The sequence below is a fragment of the Littorina saxatilis genome, linkage group LG2 (assembly GCF_037325665.1).
Source record: "Littorina saxatilis isolate snail1 linkage group LG2, US_GU_Lsax_2.0, whole genome shotgun sequence".
NCBI lineage: Eukaryota > Metazoa > Mollusca > Gastropoda > Littorinimorpha > Littorinidae > Littorina > Littorina saxatilis.
The window spans coordinates 55655270-55677835 of NC_090246.1; the positions used below are offsets into that span (position 1 = coordinate 55655270).

At 41.5% G+C, this 22566-nt stretch overlaps 1 protein-coding gene across 1 annotated transcript in view; it reads right to left on the reverse strand.

Annotated features, from left to right (window-relative positions):
- LOC138959302 (uncharacterized) overlaps positions 1-22566 on the reverse strand; it is a 65348-nt gene that overhangs the window by 899 nt on the left and 41883 nt on the right. The window contains exon 3 of the mRNA XM_070330723.1: positions 1-7678. This exon is cut by the window's left edge and continues 899 nt beyond it. Within this exon, the coding sequence (XP_070186824.1) occupies positions 7320-7678 (359 nt within the window). The 3' untranslated portion in view covers positions 1-7319. The remainder of the gene's footprint in view (positions 7679-22566) is intronic.

The following is a 22566-nucleotide window of genomic DNA, read 5'->3' on the forward strand; positions in this document are numbered from 1 at the left end:
GAACGAACAAACAAACAAACATGCAGTAACGGCATCCTTCCATTTGGACAAATACACACTTCAAGTTTGGTTGCATATTGTGCAGAGTGGGACATGCTTGCTCAGTGAATTTGTTACTGATATCTGTGCCAAGCGAAATTAATTCAGCACAAAAAATCCTATTTGCACAATAAGCAGACAAGCTTTTGTCGTATGGTAAGTGTCCCCGATTCGGGTTGCCCTTATGTACAGGTCCGTAAGGGTTTACATGATCTCTTCCACGGGAAGGGAGGTACAGATTAATGCAATGTTTCTGTGTCTTTTCATCTGGTATGCAGAGACAAACACAGAAACAGAAAACACACACACACACACACACACACACACACACACACACACACACACACACACACACACATACATACACACACACACACACACACACACACACACACACACACACACACACACACACACACACACACACACATACACCTGTACTGTTTCTCTTTCTAGACTCTTGCACACTCGTCTTTGTCATGAATCCAGCCATTACCAGCCTCGGTTGACCACCAACAGGCAAGCTGGGATTCTCGGTTCCTGAGTAAACACATACACCTACGATCACAACTCAGCTGGGAACAAATTGCAGTGAATTGCATTGAGACGGCTCATTGTCGAGAACAAGAGAACTAAAAATAAAGCTGGACAGTTATAATAGCCTACTTCAGGACACCATGCATACAGGCCCTTTCGTCAAATTACCGGAGAAAAAGAAACACACCACGTCAGTCTACAACTGACAGGAGGTCCCCTTTTGTGTCGAGTGCGTACGATCCAGTCCACACAATGCCATGCCATTTGTCAAACAAACACAGAAGGCAAAGCAAAGATATGTTTAGTGTTAAAAAAAAATGACGAATTTTTCCATTTAGTCATTTGTTGTCATACTATGCGTTTGAGTTAGGCCAGATTACGTGTATGGGTCGCGCCATATTATGCCATAACAAATGTCAATCAAACATAGCAGGCAAAAGGTAAATATGTTCCGTGTGCTGAAAAAACAACAACGAATTCTGCCATATAGTCACTAGAACAAATTCTATTACGACAGACACGAGAGGCTGCTCGAGGGAAAAAAGGATGACATCCTGCGGGTAAAAGATTTCGAAAAACACATTTCTGTTGCTGTGAGATTTATTCCTTTGTCATGCTAGACCTGGAAGTGTCGTAAACACATAAATAATAGATACATGATTAATACATAAATCACTGAATAAACAAATTAACTCATAAACAAAAGAAAGACATGAAGAAGTAAATAAAATACAAACATAACCAATGAATAATATATCAATCAATCAATCAATCAATCAAACAATCAATCAAAAACGTAATCAACTTGTATGGCCATGTGAGGCCTATTTCTGTAGACCACAGGCCTGTCCACATTTGCGAGAGACACCTCGTTCAGGACATTTAACCCATCATATCAGTATTTAGGGCATTTGGTGAGACAGTGAGGGAACAAAACAAGAACAAGAACAAGACGAACAACAAGAACAAGAAAATACAAGAACAACAACAACAACAACAATAAGAGAGTAATCATCAACAATTCAAATAAGTATATTATCAAGAATATAAGTTTTTGAATGCTGGATCGTGTTTTTCCCATTAGACCTGCATAAGTTCGAAATACACACAGGGGTAACGTCAAAGGAAGCAAGTGTGCTGTCCTTATTATGCTATATAATAAATTATACCCAAGATCTAATGCCGGCTCCGATAGGATAAATTCCTTTTCCCCGAATGCAGTTTGCGCTGATTACATTATTCAACCCCTGGTATATACAACAGGTAAATGAGTGCCCCAATCTTTCTCAACCTATACCCCGACTCCGTTTTTTACAACTGTCAAAATTTCCCCTTAGCTCCAGAACAAAGCGAAATCTCTACTGATAACTCGATCCCCCAAAAAATATTTGAAAATGTCTCGCTCTCAAAAAGACAGCAGCCAGGATGTTTTCTTGCGGTAAACGTTCAACCGAAACAAAAACTGTAATGCCTGGGGTATATATCTGTTATCATAAACTGATGGTTTGAATGAGAAGAATGATGCTTTTAGTGTCATTTAAGGCTAGCTTTGTCATCCGTGACGTCACAAGGAAATGCAACTGAAAATTGGCGGTCATACTAAAAGGGGGAATGTCAGGGCAGGAGTAATACCGTGGAGAACAGAAACAAACAAGTCGCGTAAGGCGAAATAACAACATTTAGTCAAGCTGTCGAACTCACAGAATGAAACTGAACGCACTGCTTTTTTCACCAAGACCACATACTCGTAGTTTTGTCAGTCCATCGCTCGTGGCAAAGGCAGTGAAATCGACAAGCCATGGAGAATAGTGCGGTAGTGGTCGCGCTGAGCAGGATAACACGCTTTTCTGTATGTCTTTTCTTTTTAGCTTACTGAGTTTGTTTTTAATCCAAACATATCATCTAATGTTTTTGGAATCAGGGACCGACAAGGAATAAGATGAAATTGTTTTTAAATCGATTTCGGAAAATTAATTTTAATCATAATTTTCATATTTTTAATTTTCAGAGCTTGTTTGTAATCCAAATATAACATATGTATATGTTTTTGGAATCAGAAAATGACGCAGAATAAGATGAAATTATTTTTGGATCGTTTAATAAAAAAATAAATTTAATTACAAGTTTCCGATTTTTAATGACCAAACTCATTCATTAGTTTTTAAGCCATCAAGCTGAAATGCAATACCAAAGTCCGGCCTTTGTCGAAGATTGCTTGGCCAAAATTTCAATCAATTTGATTGAAAAATGAGGGTGTGACAGTGCTGCCTCAACTTTTACAAAAAGCCGGATATGACGTCATCAAAGGTATTTATCCAAAAAAAAGAAAAAACATCCGGGGATATCATTCCCAGGAACTCTCATGTCAAATTTCATCAAGATCGGTCCAGTAGTTTAGTCTGAATCGCTCTACACACATACACGCACAGACAGACAGACAGACAGACAGACAGATAGACAGACAGACAGACAGACAGACAGACACACACACACACATACACACGCACACACACACACATACACCACGACCCTCGTCTCGATTCCCCCTCTATGTTAAAACATTTAGTCAAAACTTGACTAAATGTAAAAAGATAGTAGAGTCATATCGGTTCCATGAATTCAAGTTTATATACGCTCCTCCTGGAAGATGCATCAAGACATCGCGTCTCTTGTCATTTAACAAAATAATACACACACACACACACACACACACACACACACAAACAACTGTTTAACATATCCAGCTGAAGACATAAGTCTTCTGTCAGGAAACGAAGAGGTAAAAGCACTCTGTAGGCCAAACACGGTTAGCGACAAGCAAGGCTATTTCAATATCGTCATGGAATTTTGGCGTAACTCGGTGATGTTGATGTTTTTGTGCTTTAGACTAAGTAAATCATTCTTCATGAGAAATGTTCTCTTAAATACGATTGACAATACATGATTTAATATTGTTTTATCTTCCTATCCGTACCAGGTACAAATATAAACCCTATTTCATAATAAAAATAATCAGTTTTGGCCTTCTCTTGAACAGTTTTCTAAAACGAGTTGCGCCAAAACTCCATGACGACGTCGATTTGTAAGACTGCAATCCTCTAAAGGCATCTCATGTGGAAGATATCTCCCTTCTGCTAAGGATCACATGAACAACTACTGATCAAGCCAGGGTTCTGTATGAAGTAATAGCATTCTTTCTCCTTCAGCTTGGACACATACACAAAATCAACAGTCATGCTGCTGTCTGTGATTATTACACCCCCGGTATAGGGGTGTGTATAGGTTTCGCTCGATGTGTTTGTGTGTTTGTGTGTTTGTGTTCGCATATAGATCTCAAGAATGAACGGACCGATCGTCACCAAACTTGGTGAACAGGTTCTATACATTCCTGAGACGGTCCTTACAAAAATTGGGACCAGTCAAACACACGGTTAGGGAGTTATTGGTGGATTAAGATTCTACAAGGACTTATAGAGTGACATATTAATGGTCAAAGGGAAATAACCTTCTCAGTTGGTGGCAGTGAGAATGGTTATTTCCCTTTGACCAACGGGGGTGTTTTTCCTACCTCGGAGGAATTTCTTGTTTCTTGTAGTATTTATTTCAAAGATTGGAACTGATATCAGTTTTAAAATTAAGTCAGCAAACTGATCCTACACAATGGAAGAACGGGAAGCAGGTGGTACAGTGTTGTACTGTGCCCATGTAGGAGGATGCTCGTATTTAAAATAAAATCCTGGAAGGATGTATGTTGATCACAATTTTGCTTCCATGGGGCAACTGTGCCTTAAAGAATCCAGTATTTTAGATGTCATGAACAATCAGATCACCTGTGCTTGCAAAGGAGGCACATCGAGATATGTATGGCCGACAGAAACTTGCAGAGTTACTAACGAATATGTATACTATGTCATCTTTTACATATTGAATAAGCAAGGAGTATAAGTCATTGCTGTTTTTCTGACATTCGGTCAGTATGCCTTAGTAAGTACTGCATTTCGCAAATAGTGTATGCACAACATCACACATGAAAAAAACACATAAACAAACACTACCTCCACCAACAACAAAAATAACTTAAAAAGAACACAAATGAGTAAACTGTACACATTTTGAACATAGACTTCCATTTGCTTCTTATCTGATTCCCAGGGCTTAAAGGCACACACAAAAAAACCACAAATATGCCCAAAAGTAGAATCTCGTCAAGGTCAATATCTTACAGTAACACGTAGTCCAGAGGACATGCAGATTTGTTCCATTGTTCATCACAGCTATCGTTAGCTCTCCTGCAAGGCAAAATGTCACGCATTCAAATTCATGTTTTTCAATATCTTCTGTCTTCATTGCGGGCACTAAAAACATTCCTTCTGCAAATGAAATCAGTCATGGATACCATTGCAAGTTCTCAAATCATCTCCACTTAATTTTTTGTTAAAACGGAAGTACTATCTCTGAACAAAAATCAGAAAAAATTTACATGTTTACGTTAGAAAAACAATTATCCAAATCAATCTCAAGGATCAAAATGAAAACATCTCTGATTATTAACGGATTTAATCTGTGATACTTGCATACGTTATAATGTAATACAAGCCTCCGGTTCAAAATTTCTGAAAAATAAATAACTCTTTATGTGACGGAGTAGCATTGATTTGTTTGAACACAATCGATGAAAAATTGAAATCTTCTAAAGCTTAGTAGGAATGAAAAGTAGCATCATATAATACCAAAACACCCACCACAGAATCCGTACAATAACTAAAGTACAAGAAAATCCCTAAAAGGAAACACAAACACGGAAAAAAGAAAAATTTCAAAGGGCAAAGCTTCTCGTGTAAACTCTCTTCATTTGGACACGTACCAAACAACAACATGCTTACTGTGCATTGATTTTCAAAAATCTAGTTGTGTCTTTTATTAAAATCAATTCATCAACAATTGCCAACTCTACACAGGGAACAATCACGACGTTGACTTTTGGTATGTGTCCAAACGGAGGGATGGTCTTATCCAAAGTGAAAGCCCAGCCACAGATAATGAGCTGAACTATTTTCACGGGAAAGGCAGCGCCTTTATGACACACCGCTATACATGCAAACGTTATGCCGTCTGTAGAGTGAAAAGTGTTTTTTTCCTTATATAAAAGTAGAATAATGTATTGGTTTTTTTCGCCGCATAGAAGGTTTAAAAAGGATATAAGAAAAAAGTTAATCGGAATGCAAGGTTTCGCCAAAGAGAGTGTAATCAAAGTTTGAGTGTAACTTTTTCAACGCATTTGCATTTTCAGGTTCGAGGAATGCTTGGATGTGGTTTCTATGGCAAATTAAGGGACAGTAAATGAAGAAACAGGAGCAAAATGCCTGTCGACGCTCAAGGGCGTGTATGCATGACTCCTGTGTTAAAATCGTATGAGAAAGTTGAAAACCAGACAAAATCGATACTTTCCAATGCCTGAACTTCGCTAGAAAAAGTTCACAAGACTGCTATTTTGTCTCTTCGTTGCTAATGCAATTGGCTTTGTTAAAACATTTTGCGTTTTAACAGATTAAAGAAACTTGTTTTACACACTCCTGCCTTTTGTTCACTTGCCACTGTTCTCAGTTTGCCATAAAAACCAAAATATCGGTTTACCCAGAGTACCCGTAGGTTGACACATCTGCATAAAAGTAGAAAGATAAATCCATAAGATATGCCACAATCCGTACAATCAGAAACAAACAAACACCCAGCACAGAGAGCGTACAACCCAAAATTTAAGCAAACAAACAAAAAACACAATAATTCCCCCAATACACGCCTTCGTCATGGTCACAAACACTGTACATTATTCTACGTCTTGGTAATTATGTGTTAATTTCACATAAACCCTTCGCACATACATAACTCTATGAAAACCTTCCTGCTTTATCGGAAACACTAAAACAGAGATCATACACATTGGAAAATGCGTGTTCACTTCACAAAATATCCAATGATAAGCCGTACATTAACGTGTCCCAACATCCATGGATCCGGCGTTGTGTAAGATCAAAGGGTTTTCAAACCAACAGAAACGTACCTGGGACTACAATCCTGCGAACATGCCTCTGAGTTTTCCTGCAGTTCACCGTTACATTGTCACAGAACATAATTATGGCAGGGCATATAATCGATAATGTACACTCCAAAAGAACCAAATAATAATCTACAAACACCCGTAGTGACAGCATTAAATACCGTCAGCCATTCCACCAGTTGGCAAGCCGATACGAACCAACCTCATAACCAAAGTCATTGTCCTACATTGTCATTATGAATGCGCATCCTTTTCATGGTGTTATCAGCGCCATAATTATGTAACACCATTTTTTTCTGTTTGTCAAATTCAATCCGTGATTCTCAGAATCATCAAGAAAATTAAGACGTCTTCGGTTTGCTACTTATTTCTGCAAGAAAGTCGACAAAATATATTGACCGAACTTAAAGTGGCAATTTCTTGTTTTTACATTTAATTTGGATACTCTATATTTCTAAAAGAAAACGAAAAAGAAAAATATACAGTTTTCGGAAGACTTAAATAAGAATATATTCGTTTTTGCAAAAGAACCTGGCAGATCATCTTTTAAACGATACTTACCTAACCAATCTCAGAAAACATCCTAAACGAATCGCTGCAAGGCTCAATTGCATTCTCCGGCTGTCCACAATGGAATAAACAAAACCTCGACAGCTGAAAGAACAAAAATCCCTTAAAGCAGTTACTAGCTGTAAATATATCTCCATGAGAGATAACTATTTTGCAAGGAACCAGTCTTCGTTTTGCGATGGTTGAACCAGCGGTGTCTGTCACTTTTACTACTGGCGTAACCATAGCAACATTTTTGAAACAGCAGCGGTTTCTTTTGCACACACCATTCCATGTCCCTTGTCCAGTGTGCCGGAAGTCGACCAAGCTGCAAAGAGCGCATGCCAGTGCCGGTTTGCCATGACGTCACTTCCATCGGCTCACTGCGCAGCTTCAGCCTGTCCACGTGGTATTGCGCATGGCAGTGGAGATTCTGCGAAGCTGCTACTTTCCCAACAAAACAGCAGGAACTGTGTGGACTGCTCTTGCTGATGCCTGTGGACAAAATGGTAAACAAGTAAGTGAATTATTAGTGACTTGAATACATGGCTCGAATACACACCATTGGCTCAGATGGTTTTCTCAACCTACAATATTCTCTTGACAAGCCTAAAAGAACTAAACTAAGCAGTTTGTGTGGTTGTATTTGACAAAAAAAAAATCTACCATCCATACTTCAACAATGATTCAATGTTGAAAATGTTGAAACGACACAACAAAGCAGTTGTGTGTGGACCTACTAACCAAAGGAAAAGTGTTTCAGATGTCCTGCTCTACAGATATCAGTGTAACGATCCTGTCTGATTAATTTTAGAAGAATAATAAAGCAAAGCAATATTTTGTTTCCATAACCGCCAAAACAATGTTTAAAAAAAAAAGATCTTCTTCAAAAGAAACTTCCACACCATTTTGAAACAAGACAGCTAAAACGTCTCTGGGCACTTTCTATTGGGAAAACATATATACAGGAAGCGTACAGCCTGTAAAAAAAAAAGCCATATGCCGCCACCTGCATACATGTGCGGAAAATAATGGTTTGTAATATTAAAAAGGCACATTGCATGAATGACGTTATACTAAAAGCGTTTAACCATCTGACTGACTCAGTTGCAAGTCGTGTCGTGTCGTGATTCGCTTATTACACCCCCGGTATAGGGGTGTGTATAGGTTTCGCTCGATGTGTTTGTGTGTTTGTGTGTTTGTGTTCGCATATAGATCTCAAGACTGAACGGACCGATCGTCACCAAACTTGGTGAACAGGTTCTATACATTCCTGAGACGGTCCTTACAAAAATTGGGACCAGTCAAACACACGGTTAGGGAGTTATTGGTGGATTAAGATTCTACAAGGACTTATAGAGTGACATATTAATGGTCAAAGGGAAATAACCTTCTCAGTTGGTGGCAGTGAGAATGGTTATTTCCCTTTGACCAACGGGGGTGTTTTTCCTACCTCGAAGGAATTTCTTGTTTTCATTGAAATAAAGTCTGCTACGCTTAAAGGCTGACATATAGTCCTATTTAATTAGTTTAATTACTTCCAGGGCTTTTCCCATCGTTGCGGGGATGTATAAATTAAGCTTCCTGCAAAGTTTTAGGTTTGAAGTCCTTACCAATTACGATAAATAATTAATTCTTTATTGCATTGTTTAGCAACAGTTCTCCAGGACTTGGGCTATTTTTAGACCGTTGACGTCACTTCGTGACGTTTCGTAAACCAAAGATGGCGTCGGAGACAGTCCAAGCGCGGTTGCGTACAATGGCAAAAAAGATAGAAGTAAACCCGTCTAAAGCTGTCAAGGCCACTAAATCTGCTGAGAAGAGAAAGTGGACTCCTTGCTTCATCACCACGCAGCACCAGCGCTGGGTCGCGCTGAAAGAAAGATTGTTTTCGTCAGAGGCCCATCGCTTCAAATTGAGAACCAAGTACAAAGGGGATACTGAACTCGCCAAAGTTTTGCTGGACACGTGATTACATAGGCCTATTAGAAAATTAGATAAACTTGTAGCTTGTCAGCTGAAGCCTGTGGCCTTATTCTTGCGAATATGTGCTGTAAGAGATTGTATATTTCCGCTTGCGCAATTTCCGGAAAACATCCACTTTCACTTTGAGAGAGGGCCCCAAAGGGGGGGGGGGGGGGGTATCATCACGATCACGGGAAGGGAAATTTTAGCTTTCACGATCACAGTTACCTTGATTTTTGTTTTCACGATCACGAACACCTTGACGAATAGAGGATCATAGAGTGATACAGCTGTGAAAAATGTACGTTGAAAATAAAATGCTTTGCAATAATGCCCATCACGATCACAAAAACAAATGACGATCACGATCACGAGACTTGATTTTTTTGTCATCACGGATCACGGGCAAAGTCCCATCACGATCACAGAAATGGAAATTTTGGAAATCACGGTCACAGAAAGGTCAAAAATCGCCAATCACGATCACGATTTTAAACCCTTTGGGGCCCTCTTGAGACTGTTCTGTTTACATTCGACACTATCAACACCACTTTGCAATACAGAAATAATGTTTTCTGTGTTCGAAAGCTACGGCCAATCGTTATCATATCCCCTTTAGGCACACTTTAGTAACATTATTGGCACATGTAAACAATATGAATTAATTAATGAACGCTACGAATATGGCAGCCTTTAAAGGAATATGTAAAGCCTTTTTTTCGTAAACTGACTTCGGGTCAATGCATTCAAGTCACCCACAACTCGGCTTTCAACTCTTTAGTGAAGACCTCGCTTCACACAGAATAAAATAGTCACGTCAGCAAACTGAGCTCAAGGCTGCAGTTAATCAAAAAGCAGCCGCCCGGCCTATCCGAGAGAGAAGAATCTCTCTGCGTGCAACTCTTGTCACGCGACATTGACCCAGTGGCCCCGCAAATCCAGGTGCAAAAACGTGCATTCTGCCAGAAGGGTTCACGTGCGGCGGTTGAGTGCCGCCATGACAGAAAATGTCACGCGGTCAACTGGCAACGACAGCGCCACTCTGTCAGACACGGCAGGCTAAATTTGTCAGTCTTGTTGGCGTTGTTGTCCACTGTCACGCCCGGCCGGCAGTGGAGCGTGACACGCGCGAGCCTCGCTCGGTACGTGCGCAACACTCGCGTCTTTCACGCCTCTTGTCATGTTTCTGTCGCCGCTGCTTACTTCTCAAAGAGCGCGTGATTCAATATGGCGTTGACTGACATCAGCTTTTGCTGTTGAGATTTGGAGGACTCTCGGTCATACGAGTGTACACATGGTGTTACTTGGCACACTTGGCGTCCTTCATACCTCTTTTTTCTTCCTTCTTCTTCTTCCCTCTACTACTCCCCCAACCCTTTCTCTTTCCTCTCATCTCCACTCCCTTCTTCCGCCTTCCCTTTGCTAATACAACTTTAGCGGCGGTCAAACACTTATCGTCCTTTATCTCTCTCGTCTTTTTTCCCTCCCAGCGCCATCAACTCATTCTTTTCCCTCTCTGCACTGCTTCAGCGTTAGTCACCCCGAGCGCGACCTGAGAGTTAAAACGGTCAAACGGTTGTACCGTGGTGTCGGCTAATTTAGTGTCCCTCACCCTTTTTCTTCAGTCTTCCTTCTGTCCTTGATTTTGGCAATATACACAGGTTAAGTGTGATTCGACCCCAGATAGTGTGAATGTAGACTTCCCTTCGGTCGACAAATCAGTTGTACACATCGCGTATCATCTTGTTGCACAGTAAATTGCGTCCTATTTTTTTCTTCCTCCTCCTCCTTTTCCTTTAAATTCTGCACTAATGTACGTCACCCCAGCTCGACCCCAGAGTAAAAATGTAGGCTCCCCTTCAAGGTTAGCTAGGATCTGTGTGTCCTTAATTCGAACAGACGAGTGACATTGTCACGTGCCAAGTGAAGTGCATGTTGTCGTGTTGAACGACTTCTTGCACAGATCCATCGTGCCCCGAGAAAGAAAACAGAAGAGATGCTGTTGTGTAGCTCGGTGGGGGTATTTTGTGATGCTGCGGTTCTCTCTCGGTACGACGCCAGTCTCATCAGTTTTGCTGTCCTTTGTGGTCTTGCCCTCAAAACGGCTTCCAATTCCGATGATTGCACACAGATGTTCACTCCAGTTCTAACGGGAGATCATTCATTTCCCAGACTGGTCTCAGTGATTTCTATCAGTTTAGAGGTTGTTTTTTTTTTAACCCTAATGTTAATTGTTCTGTATTTCGTGTCCTTAACTTATATGATATTTTAACGTTATAACTAACTAAGCCTTTCCTTGCGCACAACACGAGAAAAGTAACACGCCAAATCACACGCCGGACGGGACACATCAGAGTCCCGATTAGTCCTGAAAGTAACTAACTCACCAACTATTTTCAAGCAAGCTGCTAACCTTTCCCTTACGCTAAACTGTGGCGAAAAACGTCACTCTTGAAGAGGACATGAGCCCCGCACTTGGCCCAGTTGGGTGATGAAACCCGAAACAATTCGCACGCGGGTGCACATTACCCGCACGTGGCGCTGATTAACAGGTAAATCAGCCGCATACATGCTCCCGCATATCTGCAGGTGTGTTCGCGATTGTTTCCGGATGACATGTGGCTGTATTCAGCCCGGGAATCTTACTCGCGTATCATGGCCGCTGATTGAAACAAAATAAGCTTCGCCACTACAACAACAAACGTGATACCGCAAATACTGTCGAACTGACGAAAACCTCCGAATTCCTCCGTCGCACCTTGCTGCAGACGCCAAACGAGCAATTTCGCAGTAGTGGGAGGATTCTAAGAAAGGAAACGACACCTTTACGCAAGGAATGTGCTCAGCGGCCTGACTTTGATCAGGGAAGCAACACTGACGCAAACCATTTCTGCCAAGATGACATCAAATATTCAAATGCGATGACGTGGTCCACAGCAGTCATTTTCATTACAGAAAAGTGGACATCTGGAGCTCGATGACTGAAATTTCTCTATCGCGGTATGGGGGAGAATGTGAGTCGTGGGAGGATTCTAAGAAAAGAACCAGAACCTTTACGTGAAGAATGTACTTGGCTTGACTTTGTTTTGGGAAGTTACATTGAAGCAGACCATTTCGCTACAATGACATCAAATTGTCAAATGCGATGACGTCGTTCACATGTTCACCTATTAGTTGGCGTTGGACATCTGGAGCTTGAGGAGGAGGTAACTTCACCCAAACGCTTAACTTTGCTCAGGGAGGCAACCTTCGTTTCAGTGACGCAGAACATTTCCACCATAATGACATCAAATATTCAAAAACCATGACCATTTCAGTGACAAAAAAAATGAATTTTGTTTAAAATAATTTTTTGTCACAACAAAGGTAACACCTGAAGCTCGATGATTGAACTGTCTCTATCGCAGTATTTGGGCGGATTATAAGAAATGAAACAACAATTTTACGCGAGGAATGTGCTTAGAGCCTGACCTTGTTCAGAAAGAAGCTTTTACAGAGACCATTTTCGCCAGGATGTCATCAAATATTTAAATGCAATGACGTTGTCAGCAGCGTTAGCCTTTCAAATATATAATAATTATACATTAGACACACCTACTATTCAAGAAAACGAACAGCTCGTCAAAGTTGGAGTAAACATTTGTAAGTCTATCGAGAGACTGATATTAGCATTCTGTGAGATAAATTCTCGTGTTGCTGATGTTGTTTTTCATCTGCTCAGATAACGATTTTGTGTTGTTCGCAAATCATGTCAAATGAGAGTTTATGTAGCATTGATCTCCATTTGCCTTGGAATCTCTTCGGTCAAAGGGTAATGGCTACTATAGAAAAGAGATGTCATTGTCATGCAAGACATAATCAAAAGAAGACAATTTTTGTTTTTACACCATCAAGGTAGGGTCGGGAACTTTATCGTCCGCTGTGTTCAATGCATATTAATGAAGCCGTTCGTCTGTTAGCTATCGCAACCAAAATATGTGACACAGTACAACTTAATTATGATAAACATGATTCACATTTCATGCTCAAGTTAAATGATACAGCGATGGCAATTAAAGCAAGAAGACAGACATATTTTGCATGACTTCATTGTCAGGGTTAGCTAATCAAGTCAGTGGGCCAAGCATGCAACACCTGCAATATAGTTTTTGGAAGCAAAGCACACATGTTGCAGCTTAATTAAAAGTTGTCTTTTAGCTCGAAGCACAAATGCAATGTGGCAAATCTAAAGTTTTATTTCATTCCTGTTAAACGTTGACATCCCGGTCGCCTCAACAGGGCCACTTTTTACGAACTTTTCAAACAACACACACTGTTGAGGTGGCCAGCCTTGACAAGAGACAAATGCAAGGCGGATGTGCGCCTCCTTCCCCCACCTGCCCACCCCAATCACACACCCGATTTGTAAAAAAAAAATAAAAAAACCACACAAAAAAACTTTCATTGCAGCCTAAAAAGAATAGGTTCACTGTTGAAATGTGGAACATTAATTCCCCCCCCCCCTCCCCCAACAAACTAGATAAATACAAAATCAGTGTATTGGGTCATAATGTTTCCTTTGGACGCTCATTCCTTTAGACATAAATTTCGACAAGGGGTGGGGTAGTAATGAGACGGAGTGGGTCGGGGGGGGGGGGGGGGGGGTGCATATTTAGAAGGGATAGAGGTTTATTTGAGTCTTCATGCTTTCTATCAAAAGAGTGTCATCGATCAATGAAGTGTCCGACTCCAACAAAACACTGCAAATGTCGTCAACGCTACACTGACGATCGTTACACACGCTCGAAGATCTTTATTCAGATAGCGCCATTGACTCAACTGAAACTCGGCCAACTGACACACAGGTGCTAAGAGTCTTTTCTCGGCCTGTGCTTCCCTATTTTCGCCTGCTCGACATTGCACGACCTGGTGGTAATGCAAAAAAAGGTTGTTGTCGAAAAGAAAATGCCAAAATAAACTGAGAGGCACACACATTGATTATATAGTCGTACTTTCTTCGGTTAGAGCCAGCAAGGACATCTGTAAATCTTTATTCACGGTCTCACAAACAAACGAGTTTACAGCCCGTTTTCAAAGTCGGTAACGACGTTTTATCGAGGCACAGGGCACATTTAGTAACTTTCGTCTTTTTACTTTGTAGGTGTAACACACAAATAGTGCAAAGTTTGTCTGAGTTCAATTTCTGAAGCTCCACATGTCTTTCAACATAAGAATCTGCTTCTTCCGTGGGTTTAGTCTTACAGTCTTTAGACTTCAGGTATTACGTACAGCTTCCACTATGATAAGTGTGACAGGCAGACACAGTGACAAAGTACTCACTCAAAGTTTTCAGTCTCCACATCGAAGATGACAAGGAAGGCTTACCATGGTACAAACAGAGCTAGCCCAGCCTCGCATTCGTATTCATAAAATTCCAAGAACAGTAATCTAAAAATGGACACGGACATTTACCCTAGCCCATCCACAATCTATGGACGTTTACACACAAAAAAACAAGAGTGGTAGGTTATTGGAACGTTTGATTATTGACGAAACAAAAAGTTTTGTCAACAGTCTGTTTGTTTGTTTGCTTAACGCCCAGCCGACCACGAAGGGTGATATCAGGGCGGTGCTGCTTTGACATATAACGTGCGCCACACACAAGACAGAAGTCGCAGCACAGGCTTCATGTCTCACCCAGTCACATTATTCTGACACCGGACCAACCAGTCCCAGCACTAACCCCATAATGCCAGACGCCAGGCGGAGCAGCCACTAGATTGCCAATTTGAAAGTCTTAGGTATGACCCGGCCGGGGTTCGAACCCACGACCTCCCGATCACGGGGCGGACGCCTTACCACTAGGCCAACCGTGCCGGTTTTGTCAACAGTCAAACGTCCCAATAACCTACCATTCTTGTGTTATGGTTCTGATCTGTTTCTGGATTAATGGACGTGTTACAAGGAAATCAAGGTGATGTATGTACACAGGTAGTCGGATTGTATATATATATAACTAGTGACAGAACGTATAAAATACCTAGCGTACCCACAGCACCGTTTGACTGTGGCACATATGCATTAATGTCAAAGGGTAACAAGTCGCGTAAGGCGAAAATACAATATTTAGTCAAGTAGCTGTCGAACTCACAGAATGAAACTGAACGCAATGCCATTTTACTCGTAGCATCGTCAGGCCACAGCTCATGGCAAAGGCAGTGAAATTGACAAGAAGAGCGGGGTAGTAGTTGCGCTAAGAAGGATAGCACGCTTTTCTGTACCTCTCTTTGTTTTAACTTTCTGAGCGTGTTTTTAATCCAAACATATCATATCTATATGTTTTTGGAATCAGGAACCGACAAGGAATAAGATGAAAGTGTTTTTAAATTGATTTGGACAATTTAATTTTGATAATAATTTTTATATATTTAATTTTCAGAGCTTGTTTTTAATCCGAATATAACATATTTATATGTTTTTGGAATCAGCAAATGATGGCGAATAAGATAAACGTAAATTTGGATCGTTTTATAAATTTTTATTTTTTTTTACAATTTTCCGATTTTTAATGACCAAAGTCATTAATTAATTTTTAAGCCACCAAGCTGAAATGCAATACCGAACCCCGGGCTTCGTCGAAGATTACTTGACCAAAATTTGAACCAATTTGGTTGAAAAATGAGGGCGTGACAGTGCCGCCTCAACTTTCACGAAAAAGCCGGATATGACGTCATCAAAGACATTTATCAAAAAAATGAAAAAAACGTTCGGGGATTTCATACCCAGGAACTCTCATGTCAAATTTCATAAAGATCGGCCCAGTAGTTTAGTCTGAATCGCTCTACACACACACACACACACACACACGCACGCACGCACACACGCACGCACATACACCACGACCCTCGTTTCGATTCCCCCTCGATGTTAAAATATTTAGTCAAAACTTGACTAAATATAAAAATAGCACACGCAAAATATATGCTTATATTCATTCCCGAGGAGTCCACGCATAGTGTTCATGATGTAGACACCAGTGTCACAGTTCTAAACCGGTGCGAAATGACATGACCGAAATGTTCCATCAAGGACCCTTTCGGCACAGGTGGAGCGGAAGCCCAAGTGACAGTGGCCATGCGTATGATATAAAATGTGTGCAGGTGTGCAATCAAAGGTGCGAAATGGACGGTGGGAGGACTGGCCTACCTTGACACGAAAGAAAGGGATAAGGGAAAAGGGAGATAGGGGGAAGGGGGGGGGGTGAGGATTGTGGGGATAGGAGTTAGATCGTAGGGGTGTGGCTTGGGGATTTATGGGAAGGGGGTGGGGGAGGGGGGTGCGGTAGTTTGAGGGTGTGCGAGTGACCAAAGGATCCTTTGCAACGGAGGATTAAGGATGGACAACATTTCTAACGGCGAGATTAAAGCTTCTGGTTCCTACTCTTCGTGGAGGGAGTGGAAAGGGGGGGAGGGGGGGGGGCGTGAGACTGTGCAAGGGATTCTTTGCAGCATGCCTGGTTAAAGGATCATATGAACAAAACGTTTAACGGCGAATTTAAAGCTTCTGGTTCCATTACTCTTCTTGGAGGAGGGGGAGGTGGGTGGTGACGTGTAAAGGGACTGAGGCATCATTAGCAATATACATGCTTAAGGAGGATATGAACAAGCAGTTCAACAGCGATGCAGCGGTAAGATTCGTGTTTCTGTATTAGTAACAATGTTTGTGCAAAAAGTCGCAGCACACTTTTGAGTTGGATGCTGAAAACCGTCGACCGGTGTGCAGGAACTTGTCCAGAAAAGAAGAACAGTTTTGAAAACAGCCTCTGCTACTGTTATGTTATTGTGTATTTTACTACTCTGCAATATGTTCTTCATATGACCCTTAACAAGTTCCCCCGTCTTTTCCACTGTCCGTTGGTCTCCTCGCCCAAGCCAATACCACTGAAAAACACCTGCGCATTTTACTGCTTCGCTGCACCAGGAATTTGAACTTCGCGTACTAATAACTTACCCCCGATGAAGTAACTCTCAACTTAAAACGGGTATTCACCCCAATCTGTTGCCGGCTACGGTAAATACTTTCTCTCAGTTTTCATAGCCTATCAATCAGGGAGATGTATACAAAGTGCCACAAAACTATTCCCATTTTCCCTCCTTTATCAGTCAGGCAGCCTTTCACCTAAGTGTTGCGAAAATACTCTCAACCTTCATACCTCGCACGCCAAACGCCAGGGGCAATGTAACGGGACTATCCCCTTATTTCAAGCTCTGCTTGTCAAAGAGAATCTGCAAGCCGTTTCAATTTTTCATTTGCATAATGATATTAATTTCTGTGTAAAGTGTAAAAACATAAATATCCTTGCACAAGCAGAGTCAACAGGAGCAGTTTTACTTATTTATTTTGACGTGCAAGAATGTTTACATGATCTACAACGTGTGGTTTTCAGATTATCGACAATCTTTAGAATGCAGGCCCATTCATTAACCCTTGAATACGCCATGCAAATGTTGTTTCCAAGTACGTGCCACGGCAAATCGTTATCAAATATAATACAGTATATTATATTCATACACTGCAACCACACACACACACATTGTGATAGTGGACAATTAACTATGGCTTTTATGCGATAATATCGATTTGAATTCTTCTTCTATTAATGTCTTCAATTTATTCTTGTTATTTTAGTGATTGTTACCTTCGAAGAGTTATGACTGCGTCAAACGTTCTTCAACGGGATTCTCTGTTGTTGTCGCTGTTTGTTGTGTTCGTTTATCAAAAAATTGCTCGCGAAAGAACAAACATAACAAACAAAAGGAAAAGTAATAAGCGTCCGATACAGATATTCGGCACGAGAAGAGCAATACATCACAGCAGTTTTGTGTTAAATGCAGTACTGGGACATAGCCGTCGCGTTGGGACACAGCCGGGAATTGACGCAGACTTCCAAGCACTCAGGACCGAAGGAGAATAGGAGAGAGGGGGGGGGGGCGGGGCGGGGAGGGGGGGGGGGGGCATAGACATGCAGCCGTCTGTAGACGGTAGGGAAAACACCTCCACCGCCTCCACAACTATGACAATCGCTGGCGATTGAAAAAGATGAGCAGAAAGTGCTACAGGTGCCGGGCCAGCTGAACCAACAAGGCTGAAGAGAGAAATACGACAACACTGCTCACAACAGAAGGAAGAGAGCCAAGCAACAGCAAGGGCCTCATTTACATTCTGTCTCCCTGTACAATGCGCCTTGTTTGTTGAACAAATACTTACGGTACAATTATCGCATGATTTACCGCGGTTTCTGGAAAGCTGAAGATGCTGTTGAATCGCAAACAGCTGAATAAGAGAATTGTTCTGACGTTGGTTATATCTACTCGGAGTTGCAAAACGTTAAAACGGATACGAGTACAGAGGGTTACAAGCACAAGGGTCTGTAGGCCCAAGCATACTGCACATGTACATGTAATACCGTAAACTTACCTCAGCAGAAGAACAGGACAAGGCCAGAGTATATGGTACATGTTACCTTGTAGGGTCAAGCGTCCTTACCTGTCCAGAGGAAAGGTAAGGCACGGGCCTTCTTCGGGCTGGAGTGTTCTTATTGCCACAGTTTCGCAATATTATATTCGTGTGTGAAGCAATGCCTGTCTGTCGTTTAAATCAATTAAAGAGACATTGTAAAACCGACTAGAAATATACAGAGTCAAAGATGTGGATGTGTGCAAACAAGGTTGTTGGATTATCTTACATAATGGAGCGTCTGGGTTATAGATATAATACGGCTCCTTTTAGAACCAGTTAGCTTTTTTTTTAAATTGCTTGTAAATAACGTTTTCTATTCAAATACATATTTACAAAATATCGATGGAGAATATATGGACTATTTTATTATTGAAGGCTACGAAAGTCGAACAGAATCTTGCACAGTACGCTTTCTAAAACAAGGTTTTTGTTTTGATTTTTGATTAGTGTGGCTTCATAATTTGGGTACACTATTTCCCCAAGTCAACAAACATATCCGTTAATGATGTCTCACGAACTTAAAACAACTACACGACAACTGCATCAGTCAGGGAAGACTACATCAATTCCAAATTAACATAATGATTTCCACGCACAAATGCTATTAAGACTAAACATTGTGTATACACTGACAAAATCTGCGATTCTGGGCGAATGAATATGACTGTAACAAAATGACACACGATACACAACAATGCTAGTCAATGATAGAAAAGTAGCTACAACAAGTCCGGATAAAGGTGTTTGCTAACTGTCGCAATGCATAATTCCAGCTCAGCTACAGATAATTCCCTCGTAATCCATTAAACGAGAATTACACTGGCTTATAAAGAATCAAAAGATGTTGCACAAGACTAATCGAGAAGATCTATGCTGCTGATGTGTCTACAGAACAGAAAAATAACATAATTTGGGGCTTTACGTCCTCACAGGGAATTTCCTATTAGGAACATGTATGTGGTGATATGCTAGAGGATGTGTCTACATTGAATGCTACTGGATTTTAGAGCCAGTCGTGGCACAAGTGACGTCAAATGTCACGTGGTACTTACGATCACACCGTTTAAGGACAACCTGTGACTTATCAGGTGGATATGCGAACGATTGCATCATCGCTGTTTTGTAATGATCTGTTACGAGGTGAGAGCCAAAACTTTAAAAGGGCACCCCGAGAAGAGAGAGTTAGCGTGAAGGAACTCCTTGGCCACGTGTCTCCAGGAGCCAAAAGGTCTTCCCCATACTTCGGATTCCTCCGAGTCCGTCTCTGGCAAAGACATCGAGCAGCTAAGCTTCTGCTAAAAGACTTGCTTGGCGAAAGACAAGACAGCGAGAGGATCTGCCTTTGCCATCAGCAGCACCCCCTCCCCCTCCTTCTCCTTCCACTCTCCTCCCCTTCGTCTTTTGCACATCGATAATGTCCAACAATCATTGCCCCGTCCGAACGTACCTCCCTCTTTAACCTAGACGTTGGCTCGCCATCACTCTCCTCCATCGCTAGACGTTCACCCCAGCTGGCCTGCCCCTAAAAATACCTCCCCAACACGCCTCTGCCAGATGGGAAGAGTGCAAAAAGGAATGATTGCCTCGCTGAAGCTATTATTTTGGGGTTCCAAGGCCGAAATGTCTCCGTCAGGACTGACTGAGAGGCTGAGAAAGAGAGAAATGGGAGAGAAAAATAAAACAGCAAAAAAAGTTTCCTATTTGACATCTAACGATTTATGATACGGGGACTTCATCGTCTGAGAGGTGTTTTGGGGCTGACGAATGTCAATGTTTCGAATGTCGTAATTTGTCAATGTTTCGAATGTCGTAATTTGTCAATGTTTCGAATGTCGTTGTAATTTGCCAATGTTTCGAATGTCGTTGTTATTTGTCAATGTTTCGAATGTCGTTGTAATTTGTCAATGTTTCGAATGTCGTTGTAATTTGTCAATGTTTCGAATGTCGTTGTAATTTGTCAATGTTTCGAATGTCGTTGTAATTTGTCAATGTTTCGAATGTCGTTGTAATTTGTCAATGTTTCGAATGTCGTTGTAATTTGTCAATGTTTCGAATGTCGTTGTAATTTGTCAATGTTTCGAATGTCGTAGTAATTTGTCAATGTTTCGAATGAAATCTTCAGGTTGTACTGGCCTTGAGTGAGTTTATATTAGTGGAAAGAGGTGCCACCAATGCTAAGGCTCTCAAAGAACTGAGAAAAGGTCGGGTTTGATTGAGGACAACACGGATACATCAATGCCAAAGCGATGTTGCGAAATTCTCGTTAAGATTCGGTTAAAAATGTAACTTTCGCTTGCTCTGTGGTTCTTCATTCCGTAAATAGCTACGAAAAATCAGACTGTTTTTGCTCAAGCATATTCATTATTGCCCCCGTGGCCAGATCGTAATTCACACAGAATTTACTTTTTAGATCTGTAATATTTCATTATGCTCGATTAGGTCGTCTCGACAAACTAACACATTAATGTTCGTCAACCTTCATGTCACGTTTCCGTTTTTTTCGTTTTTTCGTAAGCCAAAGAATTCCATGCAGTCAAAATGTGGTAATCTACGGGCGTCCTGTTGATACATCACACACCGATTAACAGTTCCGCGGCCACTTGAGATTCGCACATGCGCACATCTTTTTTTACGAGCACTTTTGCTTCTTCTTCCTCTTCCGATTTCCTTTTTTTGAGAAAATGCGCATCCGCAGATCGTTTTTCTTTTAATATTTTTTTCTTCTTCTTCCTGTTCCGGTTGATTTGAGAAAGCGTAGATTCAGTCGGCAGAAAGTGCAATTTTGTAGTCTTCCAGCCCTGAAGTTACTTTTGAGTGTTCGAAGAAAGAGTGTAAAGGTTCTAAGGATTACATCGGGCACACAAACACGCGATTTTCCTTTTTTTTCTCCCTTTGATTTGAACGCGTGCGCAGATCGTTTTTGCGACTGTGTTTGTGCTTCTTCCTTTTCCGCTTTGTACTTCTTCCTCTTCCGCTTTCCTTCTTCGTTCCATGTAAACGCCGAAACTGTTAACTGGTGTATTCCTGGTGAAAGCGCTAAAGTCCATTAGTTGGTGGCTTTATCCCCCCCCCCCCTTACATCCCCACCTAATAGAAAAGCTTTGCATAATCACTTGTTGACTAAATGACATGATGAATACGTGCAGTTGTTCTTTTCTGGACCACGTTGCTATACAACCAGTACAATGTTGATCACGACGTATGGATGTACCCAGTGACTCTTGAATAGATAACATCGATTGTACATATATACCGTACTTCTGACCGTAAAATATCAAACAACTGAAGCAATGTGAGCACCTGTGAGAGTATAGCCAGAATGCAGTCGGTAGGGTTGTCCCTTATAACCCCATTCCACACATCCGTTCTAGGTCCCGTTCCCGTATCGACCAAGGAACGGCACGGGAATGGGATGGATCGGGAGGGGACCTTAATGGAACGCCAATGGTCGTTAACGGAACTCCTTTGAACGGTAGGAACGGTTGGGACGGGTGGGTTCGGGCTGCATGCTCAAAATGTCAGCCATTCCCCGCCCGTTCCAAATGAACGGTAATGGAACCTTAACACATTGGTAACGGAACTCATGGATCGTTGATGGAACTTAACGCAATGGTAACGCAACGCGCTCTCACACACTACGTTGTCATACCCCCATTCCACACATCCGTTCTAGCTTCCGTTCCCAGCCGTCCTGAGGACGGCTGCCACTGTATACAGTCAGACGCTCTGCAAAGATGCCAAAAACGGCCGTTTGCGCAGCGTCTGAGGACGGCTGGGAACAGAAGCTAGAACAGATGTGCGGAATGGGGGTATTAGTCATAACACGCATTACTCACGAACCACAGAATTTGCCGAAAAGGGGTTCACTTTTTGACCGAACGGCCGGCCCCCCTAGCTTTTAATTCAACGTTTGGAGTGGC